Source organism: Sapajus apella, unplaced genomic scaffold (genome assembly GCF_009761245.1).
Source record: "Sapajus apella isolate SASKATOON/1434 unplaced genomic scaffold, GSC_monkey_1.0 scaffold4, whole genome shotgun sequence".
In the NCBI taxonomy this organism is placed as follows: Eukaryota; Metazoa; Chordata; class Mammalia; order Primates; family Cebidae; genus Sapajus; species Sapajus apella.
In genome coordinates, this window is record NW_022436944.1 from 26,304,636 (window position 1) to 26,322,097 (window position 17,462).

General features: G+C 45.1%; 1 protein-coding gene across 1 annotated transcript in view; it reads right to left on the reverse strand.

Moving 5' to 3' along the window:
• Nucleotides 1-17,462, reverse strand: part of CLSTN2 (calsyntenin 2) — a 657,536-nt gene that overhangs the window by 6,682 nt on the left and 633,392 nt on the right. The window contains exons 10-12 of the mRNA XM_032264861.1: nt 13,698-13,864; nt 4,963-5,111; nt 2,786-3,003 (exon numbers count right to left, since the gene is read on the reverse strand). Coding sequence (XP_032120752.1) covers nt 2,786-3,003; nt 4,963-5,111; nt 13,698-13,864 — 534 coding nt within the window. The remainder of the gene's footprint in view (nt 1-2,785; nt 3,004-4,962; nt 5,112-13,697; nt 13,865-17,462) is intronic.

The window sequence follows — 17,462 nt, forward strand, 5'->3', positions numbered from 1 at the left end:
ACAGAAGCACTGTCTTTTTATGATTGAATCCTTAGTGGCTAACCCAGGAACGAGCATGGAGTAGTCACTACTACACCTTGCTCAAACAGAGCTGAATCGTTAATTAATCAATTAAGTCAATGTGACATAACCAATAATCAATACTTGTTAAATTAATTAATTAAGGTGCTCCCAGGGGAGCACATTAGCAAGTTGGTCAGTCAAGTTGTCCTTGCCTGATTGTATGACTCTGAATTTCCCAAAGAAATGTCCGAGTGTTTGAATGCTGGGCAGAGTTTGGCAGTCCCAAATTAAAATTCCATCTGAAGAAGGTGTTTGGTATTTATGAAGCGTGTGCTATGTGCCAGGCACTCTGCAAATATAATCCTAATAGACACTAAAGGGGCACTATTATCCCCATCTTACTGATGATAGGCTAGTTGTCTTCAAGTGGTTTTGATCTTGCACTTTTATTGCAAAATTTGTGAAGGGAGATAATTTAAATATGTATGCTTATTTACAAAGTGTACTAAATATACTTTGTTATAAAACATTTATTAAAATAGAAATTTAAGAAAGGATTCACTGAAGATGGATTATTTTAAATAATTATCTTTTAAGTTTTTGAATACCAAAATATTTTTGTTCTCACTAGATATATATTATTATAAATAATTTCTTCATCTTAATTTTGAAATGCTTGTCAATCACAATGGTTTTGTGTATAATCAGCAAAATCTAAAAGCACAATAACATACACTTAAGAGAAGGTCTATAATTAGCAATACTGTATGTGCATCTCTATTTCAGATGGCCTTCTCACAGTTTCTGGGTTTTTTGCTGGCTTCTTGTCAGATCTGGTCATACTGGCCTTGTTCCTACCTCCCACTGTGGCTGCCTGAGAGCTCTGTGAGGTAGGAAATGTGTCACAGAGTGTGTCACGGCTGCCATTTTCTCATGGTTCTCTCTCGTTGTGGGTATTACCTTCCATCTGCAGTTTCCTTGATTCCCACTGTGTGGAAGGGAATGTGCTTTGTCCAGGGACCCAGAGGCAAATCGGCCATGGTTGAGCCCTCAGGGTCTCCTGGTCTGGTTTAATAAACAGGAAATCACCACCAAGGGCTAAAAAATGTATGCTGAGGGAAGCACCAGCAGTTGGGAGTGTCATAATGGTGGTGGTGGGAGCCACCTTGGGGAGGTACCGAAGGCAGAGATGTTTGCCAGGAATCAAAAGATAGAGAAGGAAAGGGACTTTCCATCCAGTCAGCAGAGCAAAGGTGTTAACTAACACAGAGTTGACAGAGGTGTGTGTCTGGTGTGTACGCGTGTGCCCATGTTGGGGGAATCTCCTCTCTTTGGTATTGAGAGCATAAAGAGCATCTCAGTGGGGGCAGCAGTTGATGTTGGAGCCAGTGGCAATGGTGGCAAATGCCATTATCCTCCTTGTCTAAGATATCCTTAATAATGACCATTCCAACAACAATAGGAGTAAAAATTTAAGGGCACTAATAATAGCTCTTGGACACTTGGCTATGTGCCTGCCTGTACCTCTCATAAACAGGAGGTGAAACGTGGACCCAGATAATTGCTCTTCCCTACATTTCCTGTATGCTGGTGTCAGACGTAGCAAATCCAGACACACTTGGTCATGACTTGCAACCACTGAGGTCAGAGACTCTTATTTATTTCCATCTGATTTTTGCCACAAATGAGAAGAGGGGAAGAGGAACGATCACACAACCTAGTGCACGTTGGCCTGTAACTAGGAAACTGTTCTGCCTGGGCAGGTGGTAAAATATCATCTATTTTTTATGAGCTAAGAAGGGCTGTCTCTTGAGTACCCTGGTCACTAGGGACCCAGGGTGGTTTAAGGCAATGGGTAATTAGGATTATTATAGCAGCGGCTCTTTGGGGACTGAGGACCACAGGCACCAGCACATCATTAGCAGTGGCTTTTGGAAGGGGGAGGGGAGAGAGTTGAAAATATTCTCTTGGAAGAGGCAGCAGAGGACAGTTCTCAAATTTATATTTCCCCTGTAGACTTGGATCCCTCGGAGTAACAAAGGTGGTTTTCTTCCCTCCCTCCCTTGCTCATTTCCTGCTTTCCCTCCTTCCCTCCCCCCCTCCCGTAGCATATACTATAGCTTTCAGTAACTAAGTGTTTCTCTTCGGTAGATCACTCACATTACTCCTCTTCCGCTGAAATACCTTCCCAATCATGAAGTTGTCGCAAATAACAACTTAAAAGTTTCCTGAGAACTTAGAGTAATGTTGCTGAATGAGACCTAACTTTTATGGTGTATATATTAAGATGCAGCTATATTTTTTCTTTATGTATCTTCAGCTTTTCTTCTGATTATCAGAGTAATACATACCCACTATAGAACATTTCTGCAATTGCAGAAAGGGAAGGGAAGCAGAAACAAATGCTTCTCAGAGAATAACCCTGTTATCATGGGGTATGTGTCCTTCTTGGCATTTTTCCGAGTTTTTTGTTTTTTTCTTAAATGGTCGACATCATTCTATGTATAGGTACTATGTAACTTTGTGTCTTACATTTTTTTTACTTACCGTTTAGTATAAATGCCTTCCCTCCAACCTCATATCCCTCATTGCTAAACCATCCATTCCCCTCTTATTCATTTGGTTTGTTTATAGCTTTGTCTGTTTTGCTATATTACACTTCCATGTACACATTTATGCCATGTATACATTACATGAACAATGCTGTTGTTCTGAAGTATGAGTTCACGTGGCTATAAAAAATTAAGATCCATCCTCCCCACAACCTCAAATGCACCCGTACCTGTGGTTTTCATGTCCCTGGGGGCCTCGGTTTTGGCAAAGGTGCTCACAATCTTGAGATCAGGGAAGAGGGTCACTCCCCTGGCACTTTCAAACTGGGCAGCAGGTCTCCAGAAGTGGTCCGTGCCCCGGAGGGTGATCTGGGGCTCGATGGCCTGCAGGACCATCACATAGGCATCCACCTCGGGGATACTGATGCATACATCTTCCCCAAAGCACCTGGGAAAACAGCCTTAGTTATGGCACTGATGAGCAAACAAACCATCTGTCATACAGCCAGGAACCAAGGGTTGCTACCTCCAGTTCTTAACAAGGCATCCTGACTGGTTAAGAGTCTCTGAGGATGTCAGCAGGCATTCACATTTAAAGCCGCATTATAATCAAAACCACTAGTGATCTAGGGTCTTTAAGGTTTGGCTCCTGAGAGAAATGGGAATTTTCTATATGAGCAACATGTAACCATGAAACCTTCCGTTATCCTTTAACAAAGTAATCAATGGCCACATTAATTAGATAGTAACTGCTTGTTATGTGCTTTAGGATTTGGTAAGCAAACTGTTGTCTAACTGGGGGGTTACAGCCATCTTACTAATTGAGACCCCAGGGCTAAACTCTCCTGGCTCAACTTATACGATATGTCTGTATGTGGATGTCACAAAAGTGTGCCTTTTCTAGGTGTGAGAGCAAACTGCTATTGTAATCACTGTCCTTTCTCCTGATACACCACCACACAGTCATCTGGGAGGCAAAAATGGTGTGGCCACAAGAGCGAGGCCTGAGACAGGCAAGGATCCATGGCCTGGCTCTGCCACTCCTGGGCTGGGTAAATGTGAAGAAGGCACTCGACTCTTGTGAACCTCAGTTTCTTCATCTATACAATGAGGATAACAATAATTGTCCTACAGTAACGGTGTAAATGCAGACATATAGAGAAAACAAGCTGACCAAAGCCTGCATCATGGTTTCAGCTCAGTAAACACTGGTTGATTTGACCTTCTTGTCAGACCTCTCGGGGGGCACTATGTTATTGGCCCTTGCCCCTGGTCATCTAGATGTAGGCTACCGCGGGGGACCCCAGGGTCAGACAGATGCTCTGGGAGTGCTGGGTGGCCTTCAGCTCGTGGCAGCCATCATCTTACATGCCTTGGGAAAGTTCCCGAGGAAAGGGTATTCTGAGTAGATTCCAGGCTGAGCTACTCCATCCTCTTCCTCTTCTATGGGTGGGTAAAATGTGGGAGCTTTGGTGGCCGCCTCCTCCCAGTTTTCTCCTGCTTCTGCCAGGCCAGCCCCACAGCACCCCCTACCTTTCTTCAGTTTGCAGAAGCCTGGTCTCAGAGCAGGACGCAGGCCAGTCTGTTCTCATCTTCACTCTGATGTGGTGCCGACCTGGAGGTACCTGTTCCCTACCCCTGAGCCTGTAGGGGTGGAGCACTCCTCCACTGTTCTAGAACTACTGAATGTAACTACCATCTGTGGGCTTTATACTGCCTGTCCCAGGAGTCAACAATGTGGCAGTCAGCAGACCCATCTTTCCCACCCTTGTTCCTCTCTTTCTGAGTCCTTTTCCTGACTGGGCGATGAATGACTGCACTTCCACCTTCTGGGAGTTTTCCTGGGATCCCCCTCCTAGCAGCCCTCTAAGGCAGCCGCTGTGGCTGAGAAGCGATTTGATAGGCCAGTGAGTGAGTTATCCAAAGGCTTCAGTGTCTTCGAATTTAACTCTGGTCCCTGGAAATGAGAACCATGCCTCCTGTTCTTCTGGCATACCTACAGGATTTAGGAACTCTAACATAGCTGCGTTGGCTAACTTAATTCAATTTAATAAACATTTGCCAAGCACTTCCTATGTACCAGGCACTGTGCCCTTAAATCAGAACACTTCAATCCTACACCCAGATCACTTCAAATTCCCAGCTCTCTGAGAATTTATAGAAAGCAGTACCTTCTAGGCATTACATAAGATACAGAATAAAATAGAGAAAGGCGAATTCAAGGAGGTAAAGCAACAGAACATCTTGCTTAAGAAGAAAACAAGAACACATCTACTGAGGCATCCCCATAAGAATAGCAGAAGTTGAGGGCAGCTGAAGAAAGACAAATCCTATTTTGCAAGGGAACATTCCCAAGGGACCAGCCCTGCTGCCTCAGTTGGCCCCAAGCTGACCAGCATCCACTCACTGGACTTTGGAGGAGACTTTGAGGCGCCGCACACCCGCCGTCGGGAACTGCCTGGAGTTGATGTAGGACACTTTCTGGAGAGCACGGTTAATGTTCCCAATGTCATCACCTTCCATCACCAGGATGGACTGTGAGGGGTTGAAGTGATACTGGAAGACAAAAGTGAGTATCGTGGTAGAGAATGGTCAGTGATATACATGGTTTCACGGGAGCACTTCCTGTCTATACAGGGCAACAAAGGTCACAACAAACACCTCCAGAGCATCTGCCACTGATGCAGTTGTGTGCACAAATGATAGTGTTTAAACTCTCAAGCACTTCCTCCTACTCTCTGTTGGGCTTTGGAGCCTTCTTCTATGAGGTCTTTCCAGGGACTCTGCCTGGTCATATCAGCCTGAGCCATTGGATTGAATATTGAAAACCCAGCCATGGTGCTCTCACAGCCCAGCCCTTGGTGAACACTGGCCCATGCTCTGTGGTAGCCAGTGGTCTGGACCACTCAGAACTTGGGTGCTGACCCCTTTTGCTGTCTTTGTCTTTGACCTTGAACTGCTCCCCAAATTCCTCTTGCACTCCTGACCCAGGCCTCATCTTCTTAGCTTCTAACCTTCAAGCTCATTTTTCAGTTAGTGGCTTTCTTTCTCTCTCAGATCTAATTTTTTGTGTTGCTTTTCAAGTGCTAAACTTGAGCTGTCTAGCACTTGAGCTGTGCTCACCTGCTGCCTACACATCTGCCGGCAGCCCTGGGCTGGTTGTCCATCCATTCTATCCCGAGTCCCTGGTATCCCACACTTACCAAAGGCACACAGCGGCAATTCTCCCCACGGAGTCACTTGGGTACTCACGCTGGATATGGACTCTTGCCCTCTCCATATCCCCATGGCAGTTACTTCTCTGAATGAGGCAGGGAAAACTGCCCTTGTACTGCCCCGAATTACTGACTTTGACATACTTCTGAGCAAGAATTATTAGCAAATGCTATCAACGAAATATCAGAAACATATCTGTGAATTCAGATTATGCATCAAATGCTTATGGCAGAGGAAAGGGAGACAAAGGTCTTTTTTTTAAGTAGCTACCTAACTTAAAATTATTTACTCTTTTCAATAAATAATATGTTCACGTTTCAAATGTACGTGTGTGTCAGGTGAAAAGTATCCGTTTTATTTCTATCTCGCATCCACCCAGTTTCCACAGTCCCATCCCACAAGTCCCCACTGTTATGTTAGTGCCTTAGTGGCAAACTGCATTGTTGTTCACAATTCGTTGTTTCGCCTCCCATGGGAGACTTATACGTGTCTGCCTTATTGTTAATAGGCTTGACTGTATGACTTATGGTACCCTTCCCTGCAGGATATATGTTTTTGCCCTGTTGCACTCAGCAGTGGTCATGTTACTTGCTTGGTCAACTAAATGTGGACACAAATATTATTTGGTTCACACCCTATGGAAGATTTAATAACCAGTTCATGGTATGCTGCATCCATTTCTCTCTGCCATGAAACTGGCAACATTCCTTTAGGGGCTGGTCCAGCAGCCTGCATCTCACAGTGAGGGAGGTATGGATCAGAGCTGCAGCCTGTCTATAATGGATATGAAGCATGAGCAATAAATAAAATTTTGCTCTATAAGCCACTGAGATATTAAATAATTTGTTACTGTAGCATAACTTAGCTTATCCTAACAGGTATACTCAAGCATTCTTATAAATATATAATCAGTGAATATAGATTTCCATTTTTCTTCTTATATCAAAAGTATCTCATTACATAATATATCATACTTTGTTTTAACTTGGCTCATATCTTGGAGATCTTTCTGTATCAGTACATGACAAGCTTCTTTATTCTTTTTTAGTAGGTGTATAGTATTCCATTGTAGGGATAAACCATAATCTTTAAAACCAGATTACTAATATCGACATTTGGGAAAATAAAAGATTTCTAATCTTTTACTGACAATGTCAGAATGAATAATCTTGTGCAAGCACAACTGTAGGATCATCAACAAGTGAAATTGCTAGGTCAAAGAGTATATGCACTTTTAACTTTGATAAATGTGCCAACTTCTCCATTGCTAGGGATTATATCAACACATACTCCTTCCAACGTTGTAGGAGAATGCAGCTTTTCTCAATTCCTCAACAACACAGTATGCTATCGGATGTCAGGATTTTTGCCAATCTGATAAATGATAAATGCCATCTTAGTGTAGTTTTAATTTGTAGTTTTCTTAGCATGAGGAGCTGAGAATATATTTTCATAGGTTTAAGGAAAAATGTATATTAATATTTTCTGATCTGACTTAAATGTCTTTCTAAGGGTATTCTGTGTCTGGACTGAAACAGGAGGTGGATGTCTCATGAGCACTATTGGTGACACCAAACCACCTAAGTCCCTTACATGGTGTCCCCTAGCCAACTGATAGCTCAATCTTTGTCACCTTGACCATCATGTAAGTGTTTCATTGTTACCTGCTCCATGAGGCCTCCCAGCTTCTCTCATTTTGATTCCCACTGGGCTTTGGTGCCTTCTTCCTGTAGCACTTACAAAATGGTAATACCACTATAATAGTACAATGCCCAGTGGTTCATGAACACAGGGACTCTGCCTCTTATCCCTGCATCCCAGAACTTAGCCTTAGTGTTCTGAAAGCTGCTGTTAGATGAGTTAGTGAAGGGTCTCCAGCCTACGCTGCCATCTCCTGTCGCTCCCCAAAGGGGCTTTTTTTTCTCTCACTTGTCTTTTCAGTCAAGCTCTGTGGAAGTCATTATCAGTACTCACCAAACCCTGTTCTCCTTTCCTTCCTGGGCATTGTGGAGGCTACACTCCTCAGCCACCTTGTGCCACAGGTGGCCAGAGTCACATGAATACCTCTGACCATTGGGCAGGAAAGGAAGTGAGGTATGGCACTTCTGAGCTGAGGCAGTGAAACACCTGTAAGATGCTGCAGCGTCTTTTTCCCTGCACTTCAGTGGCTTGCAGCATTCTAGGCAGAAACCCCACTCCACCTTCCTGAGTATAAGAGAAAATGGAACTTGTAATGTTAAGCCCGTGAGGCTTGAGGTTTGGGGATCACATGCTACTGTAACAGCTTAGCCTGTTTGGGAAAATGGCACTTCCCGGGCCTGATTCTCACTTCCTCAAGGCCATAAGGCATCTTTGAAAGACCACGGGCTTTGTGGATTCTAATATTCCAGTTCTAGTACAGGCTACAAGGTACAACTTTGGAGTACTTCCTTTCCCCCTTTAGACTTCATTTCCTTGTTTAAATAATGGGGGAAATTAATATCTATCTGTGTGGGTCTTAAATGAGATAATATGTATAACATTTCTAGCACTTACAAGATATTAAATATGCCATAGCTTGGATGATAATTCTTACTACTGTAATTATGCCAGCACTGAGTCTTTGTGTCCAAGCTTCACTGCTCTGTGTCGTTGTGATTCAGTTCTCTTCTGTCCTTCCAAGTCCTGAGGAGTGGTGTCTTTCTGAGCCGTGACATCTGGCCACGAGCACCAATCTCTGGTGCTAGATCCTGGAGCGCCCAGGTATAAGCATGGGTGATGCCACAGTCAGTATCTGGGTCAGCATCTCTCTTGCCTGGAAGGCCTCAGCAGCTTAGGGTGCTTATCCCTGGAACTGCCTCATGCTAGTGAGTCATGATTAGTGCCGAAGTATTTGCAAGTCATCAGTTTCAGATTTGAGAAGATTCAAGGTCATTGTTCTACAAACACCATCTATGTTTTAAAAGGTTTTTCTGCCCCTCCTCTCCAGCCTCATCCCCTGCACCATCTTCTATAGCAGAGTCTTGTGCTGTTGGTGTCTATCTACATCCTCCAGAAGATTGTGAGGACTTCAAGGGCAGGGCTACTGACTTTTCCTTAGCACCACTGCAGGGTCTAGCACATGAAAAGCATGAGGTAGCTAATAGGTCTGCAGTGGAGGCTGGTCTCTGAGCCTCACATGAGGGCTGCGTAGGAAAATCAAGTTCTTCTAGAGGGATGCAAAAGCAGTATCCTATGGCGATCAGCAGAGGTCACAATCCCTCTGCAGCCGCCTGGAGAGAGACTGGAGGAGACAGTGTGTTGGATCTCTGGTTAATACCCTGTTCTGTGCCACAGCACTAGGAAGCGTGTCACAAAGCGTGAAGGTGGGCACTGGCCTAGCCATCAACATAGTTCTTGCAGGGTCAATAAAACCTTCAGAGCAGGTTTTGAGTTTTTTGTTTAGCTAACTGTGGTATTTCCAGCTCTTTGAGTGCGTGTCCAGTTAAACAGGAGACATGTTTATACTGGCATCTCTACCAAGGCAGGAGATGGTGGCATGCTAGGGTCCCCAGCAAAGGGTGATAGTGCTCACTCCCCTTTGGGTATCTGTGCTGTGGCCATAGCCTTTCTTTGAGCCAGGAAAGTCCTAGATAGATAGCCTTTGCAGAATGGTGTTCTTATTAGAGACTTCTCTTAGAGGTTTAAGTGGCATCTCCAGCCCCCCAGCAGGCTGGACCGCCAGTGAAATCACTACTCAAAGCCCTGGGCTGTTCCTTGACAGCAGGCTAGCTATGACTCAACAGGAATGCTGCTGTTCCCTCTGACACCGGCCTGCCTATGGTCCATAGTAAATAAATAACACAGTCAAAATTTGGACTCTGATTTTTCTGACTTACAGATTCAGTTAAACCATTTCTCTGAGTGGGGTCAGATGAAGATTTGCCACTTTAGAAGTTCCTTTGTAACAAAAGGGAGCTGTGGTTTGTTGAGAGTCTACTAGGTTGTTAGGATATATATATATGTGTGTGTGTGTGTGTGTGTGTGTATTATATATATAGAATATATAATACACAATATATATACATATATATACACTAAAACATATATAATATATAAATATATAATATATAAAGTATATGTAATTTAAATATATAATTAGATTGTTACAACATAAATAATATTATGTTTATTTTATACATGAGAGATTTGGACTAAGGGATTAAAGTGTCTTGCCCAAGGCCACTCAGCTGATAAATAATCAGCATTGTGATTCGAACCTAGGAGTGTCTAGTTCTAAAGTTCTTGCTCTTTCCCGTTCTTCCATGTGATGGAGATGACAAATTGGCAAGGACTGTGCTATGAAAATCAGAACAGGGTATTACTCAGGAATGTGGTGATTCCACAGTATCTTGTATGGATGCAAGACAGCAGCCACTAGACCATTTTAGGACTCAGACATGCTAGAGAAATATTCATAAATATGCATGATTCAGAAGAAGACAAAGCAAGAAACAAGAGCTGATCCCTGTGATCAGGTAGAGAATGTCCTTAATCACAAAAGGGCCTCACTTCTCTCCACTGGAGGCCAGTAACTGGCAAATAAAATAATAGTCACTATTCTGAAACGACATGAGGGGTGAAGAGAGGGAGGAAAGGAAGGAAATTTATTTTAATGATTTTTAAGACTGTCTTCTAACCTGAGTTGCTGGTATGGAGGAAAGAGCATTAACTTATTTTGGACAAATCCCTGAGCCCCAGTCCCCTCAGTTTTGAAATGGGGTCATAGTATTTAATTTGTTGTGAGGAGTAGGGATAATGAACATAAAATAGCCCCCAGTGGTGCTCCATAAATTGGGCATCTTATTAACTTCTCACACAGCGCTCCAGTTCTTACCAGCCACGCCCTAGAAATGGGAAAGGATCACCCACAGTGGCTTGCTTATAAACAGGTAGCATCCGGAACAGTCAGATTTGCTTCCTCAGTCCCCAGTTTTTTGTGCCACTTACTTTAGCACCTCCTCTTTTCACAGGCTATGACTACTCTGTAGAAATTGCTGTGGTTCGTATATTTGTAATTTTAATAAAAAGGCAAGACTTTTGGGCCCAGCATCTTTGTGTTTTTACTCTGTAGTGCCCACCACCCTGAAACTGTGCCTGCCTGCAATGGTTCAGAGCAGAGAAGATCTACTCAGAAGCAGAGAGTACATTTAGAGTCAGAAAAAGAGAAGACGTTAGGAAGATAGATTTTTCCATCACTGGGTTGATAGAACTCCAAGGAAGCAACGCCAACAGTAGGTCAGGACTGGCCTTTCCAATATGAGATGTCTTTTGAGCTTGCCCCAAGGACAAGTGATTAGCTATAGAGAGCAACTGTGTGTGTGTATCTAATCCATGTTCCACAGTGTTCTGGAAAGTCAATCCTGCCTTGCCGTGACTTTTGTACTCCTGCCATCTTCCCCACGCTGACCGTCTCCAGGGTGAGCATCCTAAACCCCACATATGCTGAGATCACCCTCCCTTGCCTGAGCCTCCAGTGGCTCCCCATTGCTGACAGAAAAAAATGTAAACACCTAAACTAGGTGAATAGGTGGCCTCTGATGTGGCCTCTGCCTGCCTCTCTGGCACCTTCCACCTTTTTCCTCCTGCAGTTAGACACTCATAACACTGGCTTTGTGGAAGTCCTAGTGAATCCTGTGCTATTCCTCAGCCCTCCATCATCACTCACACTTTTGGATCTGCCTGGAATGACTTCCCTCTTTCCCATCCCCTCTCCACCCCTCCCTTTTTCCTAGTTGGTTCCTACCTATTCGTAAACATTCTACTCTAGCCTCATCTCCTCCAAGGAGCCTTCCCTGACTGCCATTCTCCAAGGTTCTGGACCTCTGGAGTGGGACTGAATCTATTCATCACTAATTCTGGGATTTTTTTTTTTTTTTTTTTTTTGAGATGGTGTCTTGCTCTGCCACTCAGGCTGGAGTGCAATAGCACAATCTCGGCTCATTGCAATCTCTGCTTCCTGTGTTCAAGTGATTCTCCTGCCTCAGCCTCCTGAGTAGCTGGGATTACAGGCGCCCACCACTACACCCGGCTAATTTTTGTATTTTTAGTAGAGACGGGGTTTCACCATGTTAGCCTGGTCTTGAACTTATGGCCTCAGGTGATCCGCTTGCCTCGGCCTCCCAAAGTGCTGGGATTACAGGCGTGAGCCACTGCACCCGGTGGGATCTTAGGCTAGTTCCCCATCTCCTTCAGTCTTTCATTCCTCATATACAAAATGGGAATATTTATGGTTCCTCTGTCATGAGAGTGTTCTGGGAATCAATACCCATGAAACATTTAGGACAGATAGTGTCTGGCACTTGAGAGGCCCTCAGTAAATGTTACTGTTCATAGTCATTGTTGTAGTCATCAACTGGATTACAAACGTCTGTCTGTGTCACTGAGGTCCGTGAAGACAGTAAGCTCAGAACACTTCTTTTCATATCTCAGTACCCATCCTATAATAGAATATTAGCATGTCCATGGAATGATTGTGGAAATGGCTGCAATTTGAAGAATATTCTCAGACCAGCAGCTTTTCAGGGATATCGAGCACCAGAGCTTGACTAGCAGTAGGCTACTGATCTGGAAATTTCTGTTGGAGTGGTGACTCCCTGTCCAGGTGAGGCGGGCCCAGGGCAGGGCAGGGCAGAGCTGCCCACGGGCAGTTCTGGGTCAGGGATGGTGGCCAGCTGTGAAACCTCTGCTTTTGTCATACTCTCTAGGGAAATGGCCAAGGACAGAAACCCTCACAACTGCTGGGGTTTCATGGGGCTCTCCGTGTTCCAGGAGGCACAGGCTGGGCTGTTCCAACTTCCAGAGGAGGCTGAAGGACTGCCTTTTCATACTGGGTCCACTGTGATTGAGTGGGGGCTACAGTGATATTAGCTCTGCTCTTTATTCAGGATTCTGTGGGCCAGCACCACCATGTGCTCACTTTGTAAGGCCAGGTGAGTTTAGAAAGTGACCCTGCCTTTCAGAGGGTTCTTGCTGAGGCCACAGTCAGTTACATCTGTCCCTGCCCCCTTCAGGAGGAGCTTCTCTCAAATGAACCTTTGCTTCTCTGAGATCACTTGAATAATTCTATTTTGCGTAAACAATACAAATCATTAACTGTTCGTGTTTCTTTTTTTTTTTTTTTTGAGACAGAGTCTTGCTCTGTTATCCAGCAGGCTAGAGTGTAGTGGCGCGATCTTGGCTCACTGCAACCTCCACCTCTCAGGTTCAAGCGATTCTCCTGCCTCAGCCTCCTGAGTAGCTGGGATTACAGATGAGCACCACCAAGCCCAGCTAATTTTTGTATTTTTAGTAGACACGGGGTTTCACCATGGTGGTCAGGCTGGTCTTGAACTTCTGACCTTGCGATCTGCCTGCTTTGGCCTCCCAAAGTGCTGGGATTACAGGTGTGAGCCACCGCACCTGGCTCATGTTTCTTGGGCCTTGAAGTAACAATGTAAGATACCTCCATACTGCTTTCTAATTCCACCCCACCCAGGTTTCCACTTTCCTTTTAAATTTGTATTTCACAAGGCCCTAAGTTTTTGTTTACTTTTTATGCTTTTGAAATGCATTCCTGCATCCTTCAGTACCTTTAGGCAAATAAACAACAGAGCAGCCAACTAACACACAAATGAGATATAACAGCTTCCTCCAGGAAGATATTGAACATGTGCCTGCTTCTGTGTAGTGGACTGATTATACGCAAGGGTTTGATCTGGGAGTTTTGGAAGATGGCCGCAGAAATCCACGTGGAAGTAATAGTTACTAATCTCCCCCCAGATCCCCCATCTCGTGGCTGCACTTTGCCATGGAGCCATTTCTGTGCAACATTCCAGGAAGCTCCATTTCTCAGTGTGTGCTGGCGCTGGGCAGGCTGGGCATCATGAATCACTGTCTTATTGGGGGCAATGCCAGTTCCTGTCTTACCTTTATTCCTTGGCCAAGGCTTTCCAAGGAATTAATATCCAGCCCTTCCTTGCAGGCCTGAAGGCAGGAAATCACCTTCTGGCTTTCCATTTTGCCAGGGCGGATGGTGAGACTGGCCAGGCTGCCATGAAAGAACTGAGCAAACCGTGGTTTGGTGACTTCTCCTCCTGAAAACCAAAAGAAAAAACAAAACGCTGTCATTTGCCCTGTGGAGACCAGGTAGGAAACAGCACCTCAAGGCACCACTTGGCCATGCAGCCAAAGATGCCCTAACTGTGTGTCCCCTGAACCTGAGCTTTTCCTTCTGAGTGATGAACACATTAGCCAGAATCTCAGTAAGAAGTTAAATGCTACCAATGCTCTGGCACTCCCTGGCTGCACCAGATTTAGGAATCCTGGCGTTTCTCAATTGTAAAGGTTATTTTCAAGGGTACACTGTCTTAGGAGATGGGACGAGTCTCATGAGTGAAAATAGGAGGGAGAAGGAAGCTGTTACTGATTAAACTCCAGGCCTGCCTTGTGCCAGTCTCTGCCAGGAACTTCGTTTGAACAAGCCGGCAAGCATGTGGTGGCATTGTTTTCACCTGGCAGGTGCAGAGTCCTGAGACTCAAAAACATTACTTTCCCCAGGACATATAGCTAAACACTGGAGCTGATGCTCTAGTTCTAGTCTGTCTGCCTCAAAGCTGGCATTTGCTTCCCTACATTCCACTGAGAGCTTGGCATGGGACTGAGGAATCCTAGAAACGCTCCATTTATGAGCTCTGGCTTTCCCATGATATGTCGATTTCACACGTGCTTAAGTTCAAGGACTTTGACCTAAAAGGCCTCCCTGATTCCACTCTACCTTTGGCTTTCCTCTCATCGCCTGCTTTCTGTCTGCTACCGCACTCTCTCCTGGCTGTGCTGAGGCCTGTGGGAGCTCAGGTCCACTTCTACCCGTGTGCAAGTGTTCTAAGTGCTTGCGTGGCAACACCAGCTTGAAATCCACTCCCTCCTCTTTTCTCTCTGTTTTCCAAATACGATCTCTGAGGTCCATTTGAAGCCTTGCCTCCCCTAGGAGACCTTTGTCACTAACGTTACTGAGCACAGGCCCCTTCCGTCTGTGAGCAACCTTCTCAGCCTGGATCTTGTACTCCTCTTTGTTCGGAGAAGAATAATGCATAGAAAAGATGGACCTGGGTTGAATTCCAGCTTTGCTAGTTTCCCAGGAAGGTTTCATAAGCTCCCTGGGCCTCTGTTTGCTCGAAGGCACACTTCTGGGTTTTGCCTTCAGGTTCTCCTGGGCTCTCTTGGTGGCTCCTTCAGTTTCCCCAATGCCTGGCTCTTGCAACACCTGGTCAGCAGCTTCCCCAGCCCTCTTTGCTGCTAGCAGTTGCTAAGAGTGTGCTCCTATGAGACACCTTCCTGTGAAAGGCTTCTCCGGCTCCCTAGAGGGCAGATTTCCAACAAATGACATCCCTGCAACTTCTCTGCTATTCTTCAAACCATGCTGTGCCAACAAAGTCTAGATCTCAGCTTGGGGGCAGGCAAGCTTTCCCTGGGATGCTCTATCTCAGCCCTGAGGGTAGTGGATGGTCCTTATAGATTCTATTCCTATGTTCTTTAGAGTTCTCTTTAGAGTTCTTACCCACTAATTCCGAGTTACTCTAATCCCCTTATTCATTTTTTCTGTTGAAATTATAGTTTTCTCTCTCCTGATTGAATCCAGATCCATATACCTTCCACACCTGCCCATATGCCTTTGCTTAAACCCATTCCTCTTCACACTGAGACACCACTCCCAAATAACTTACATTAGGCAAATCTCACAGTTCCTCAAGGCCCCTTAAGACTCCTGTTTCCTGATACACATGGAAACCCTCCATGATTCCCCTCTGCCCACGATGTGCCTCCCTGACCTGAGCCCCCTCCCCTACTTACCCTTTTTCTGCCTGGAGCCCCACCCCACCCGGATCTATTTTAGCATACCCCCATCACCTGGCATTGCTAGCTAATTGTTTACAGGTATGTGTTTATGTCCTCAGTAGCCTAAAATACGGTGTTTCTTAGCCTTGGCTACACATTTTAATCATTTGGAGATCTTTAGAAAGACAAACTGATGCCTGTCGCTGGGTTACATCCCTAGGGATTCTGACTTAATTGGTATGGGGAGTTTTGAAAACTTCTCAGGTGAATCGAATGTGAAGTCAAGGTTAACCACGGGCTACAGCTTCTTGTGGGGTTGGGCCTTGCGCACTCCTCTTGTGATCTCTATGCTTTGTGCACCCGCAGCCTTAGTCTTGTCGCTCTGTGCACACTGGTCTAATTTATTAGTCAGAGTCTTTCTCTCCTGAATAGCAGGGATCACTCATGCATTATTCATTTTAATGAAGACAATGCTGAGCAAGTTTTGGGGGCTGAGTGCTGCAACAGGCACTTTGCGTAAGCCGGCTCATTTATTCCTGTCAGCAACACTGGGCATCTTGTGACTTCCTGGCATCCTGCACCGTGCCTGACACACAGCAGACGTTTTGTAATTGTTTGCTTGAATTGAAGGAGATGGTGAGTTGAATATCAGCAGAGTGGGGGGCATTGTGGTTCCTTCCAATATCAATCTCACTCCTTCTCTCTTGCAAAGGCAGCCCTAAAGTTTAAGGTATTGACTCGCGCTCCAGAGACAGACTCTCTTTAGTTCAAGCTAATTAGATTATTCCATCCCTATTACACCCATGATAGATTGAGAGGTGGACCTGGGACTTAGGATGAAGCCATCACTTGGCAATCAATAAGTCACAGGAATTGATCCAGGAAGAATCATGAGACCAAATTGAGGCCAGTATCATGAGATAAGCTGATTGTCAACCTCTGCATAAAAAGCTTCAATTTTTCCTCTTAAAGCTTCTGGAACAAACTCTTGCTCTCTTTCCTGGAGACAGTTATGGGAAGATGGCAGGTCGGCTGTTGAAGCTATCTTGCCAGCAGACCGGCGATGACCAAGGCCCTGCATGGAGGAGGGCCGTGCCAGGAGAGCCCCAGCAGGGAAGAGTGGCGCCTGAGCTGCCCTGCTCTGCCTTGGGACATTCTCAGCCTGGGGTGCCACTCATCCATCTTTATGGATTTTGACCTACAGTGTTGTTACCTGCCACCCAAAGCATCTTTACTTTGGAAATAAAAGAATAAGTTTATTTTGAGGTACTCAGTTTACAAAAAGCTCTAAACAGATTTGACTTTGAGGAATTGGTTGAGATGACCCATGGCTACGGGGAAGCTAGCTGGGGTTTTCTGATTTAAATCCTCAATGCTCCCATGCATAAAGTGCTCCTTGAAGCCATCAGCATGTTCCTGTTCCAGCAAAGGGGCATCTCTGTTGATCTGCAGGCAGAGGGTGCGAGCCTGTGTGTGGATGGTGGTGCTGCCACTCTTCAGGGCATCAAGTTGGTCATCTCATTTCAGCCGCCTCCTCCTTGGAGCAGCAAATCCAACAACTATTATTTACTGGGCATGCAGTATGTACCAAACACCATGTGACATACTCAGCATACATTGTTTCATGGAATCTTCATAAAACTGCTGATACTCATCTATAGTTACAGATGAACAAATTTAGGCTTAGAGAAGGGAAGTAGGTGGCCAAAGGCCACACCAGTACGAAGTGGTGAAGTGTGTGTTCCTATAGTGTGAGTACATTCACCCATGCACAGAGCAGAACCAGCTGAGGTTGCCTGGTGGTGCCAGGCAACCGGGCCTAGACTGAGACTGAGAGAATGCCCATTGGGATCTGTC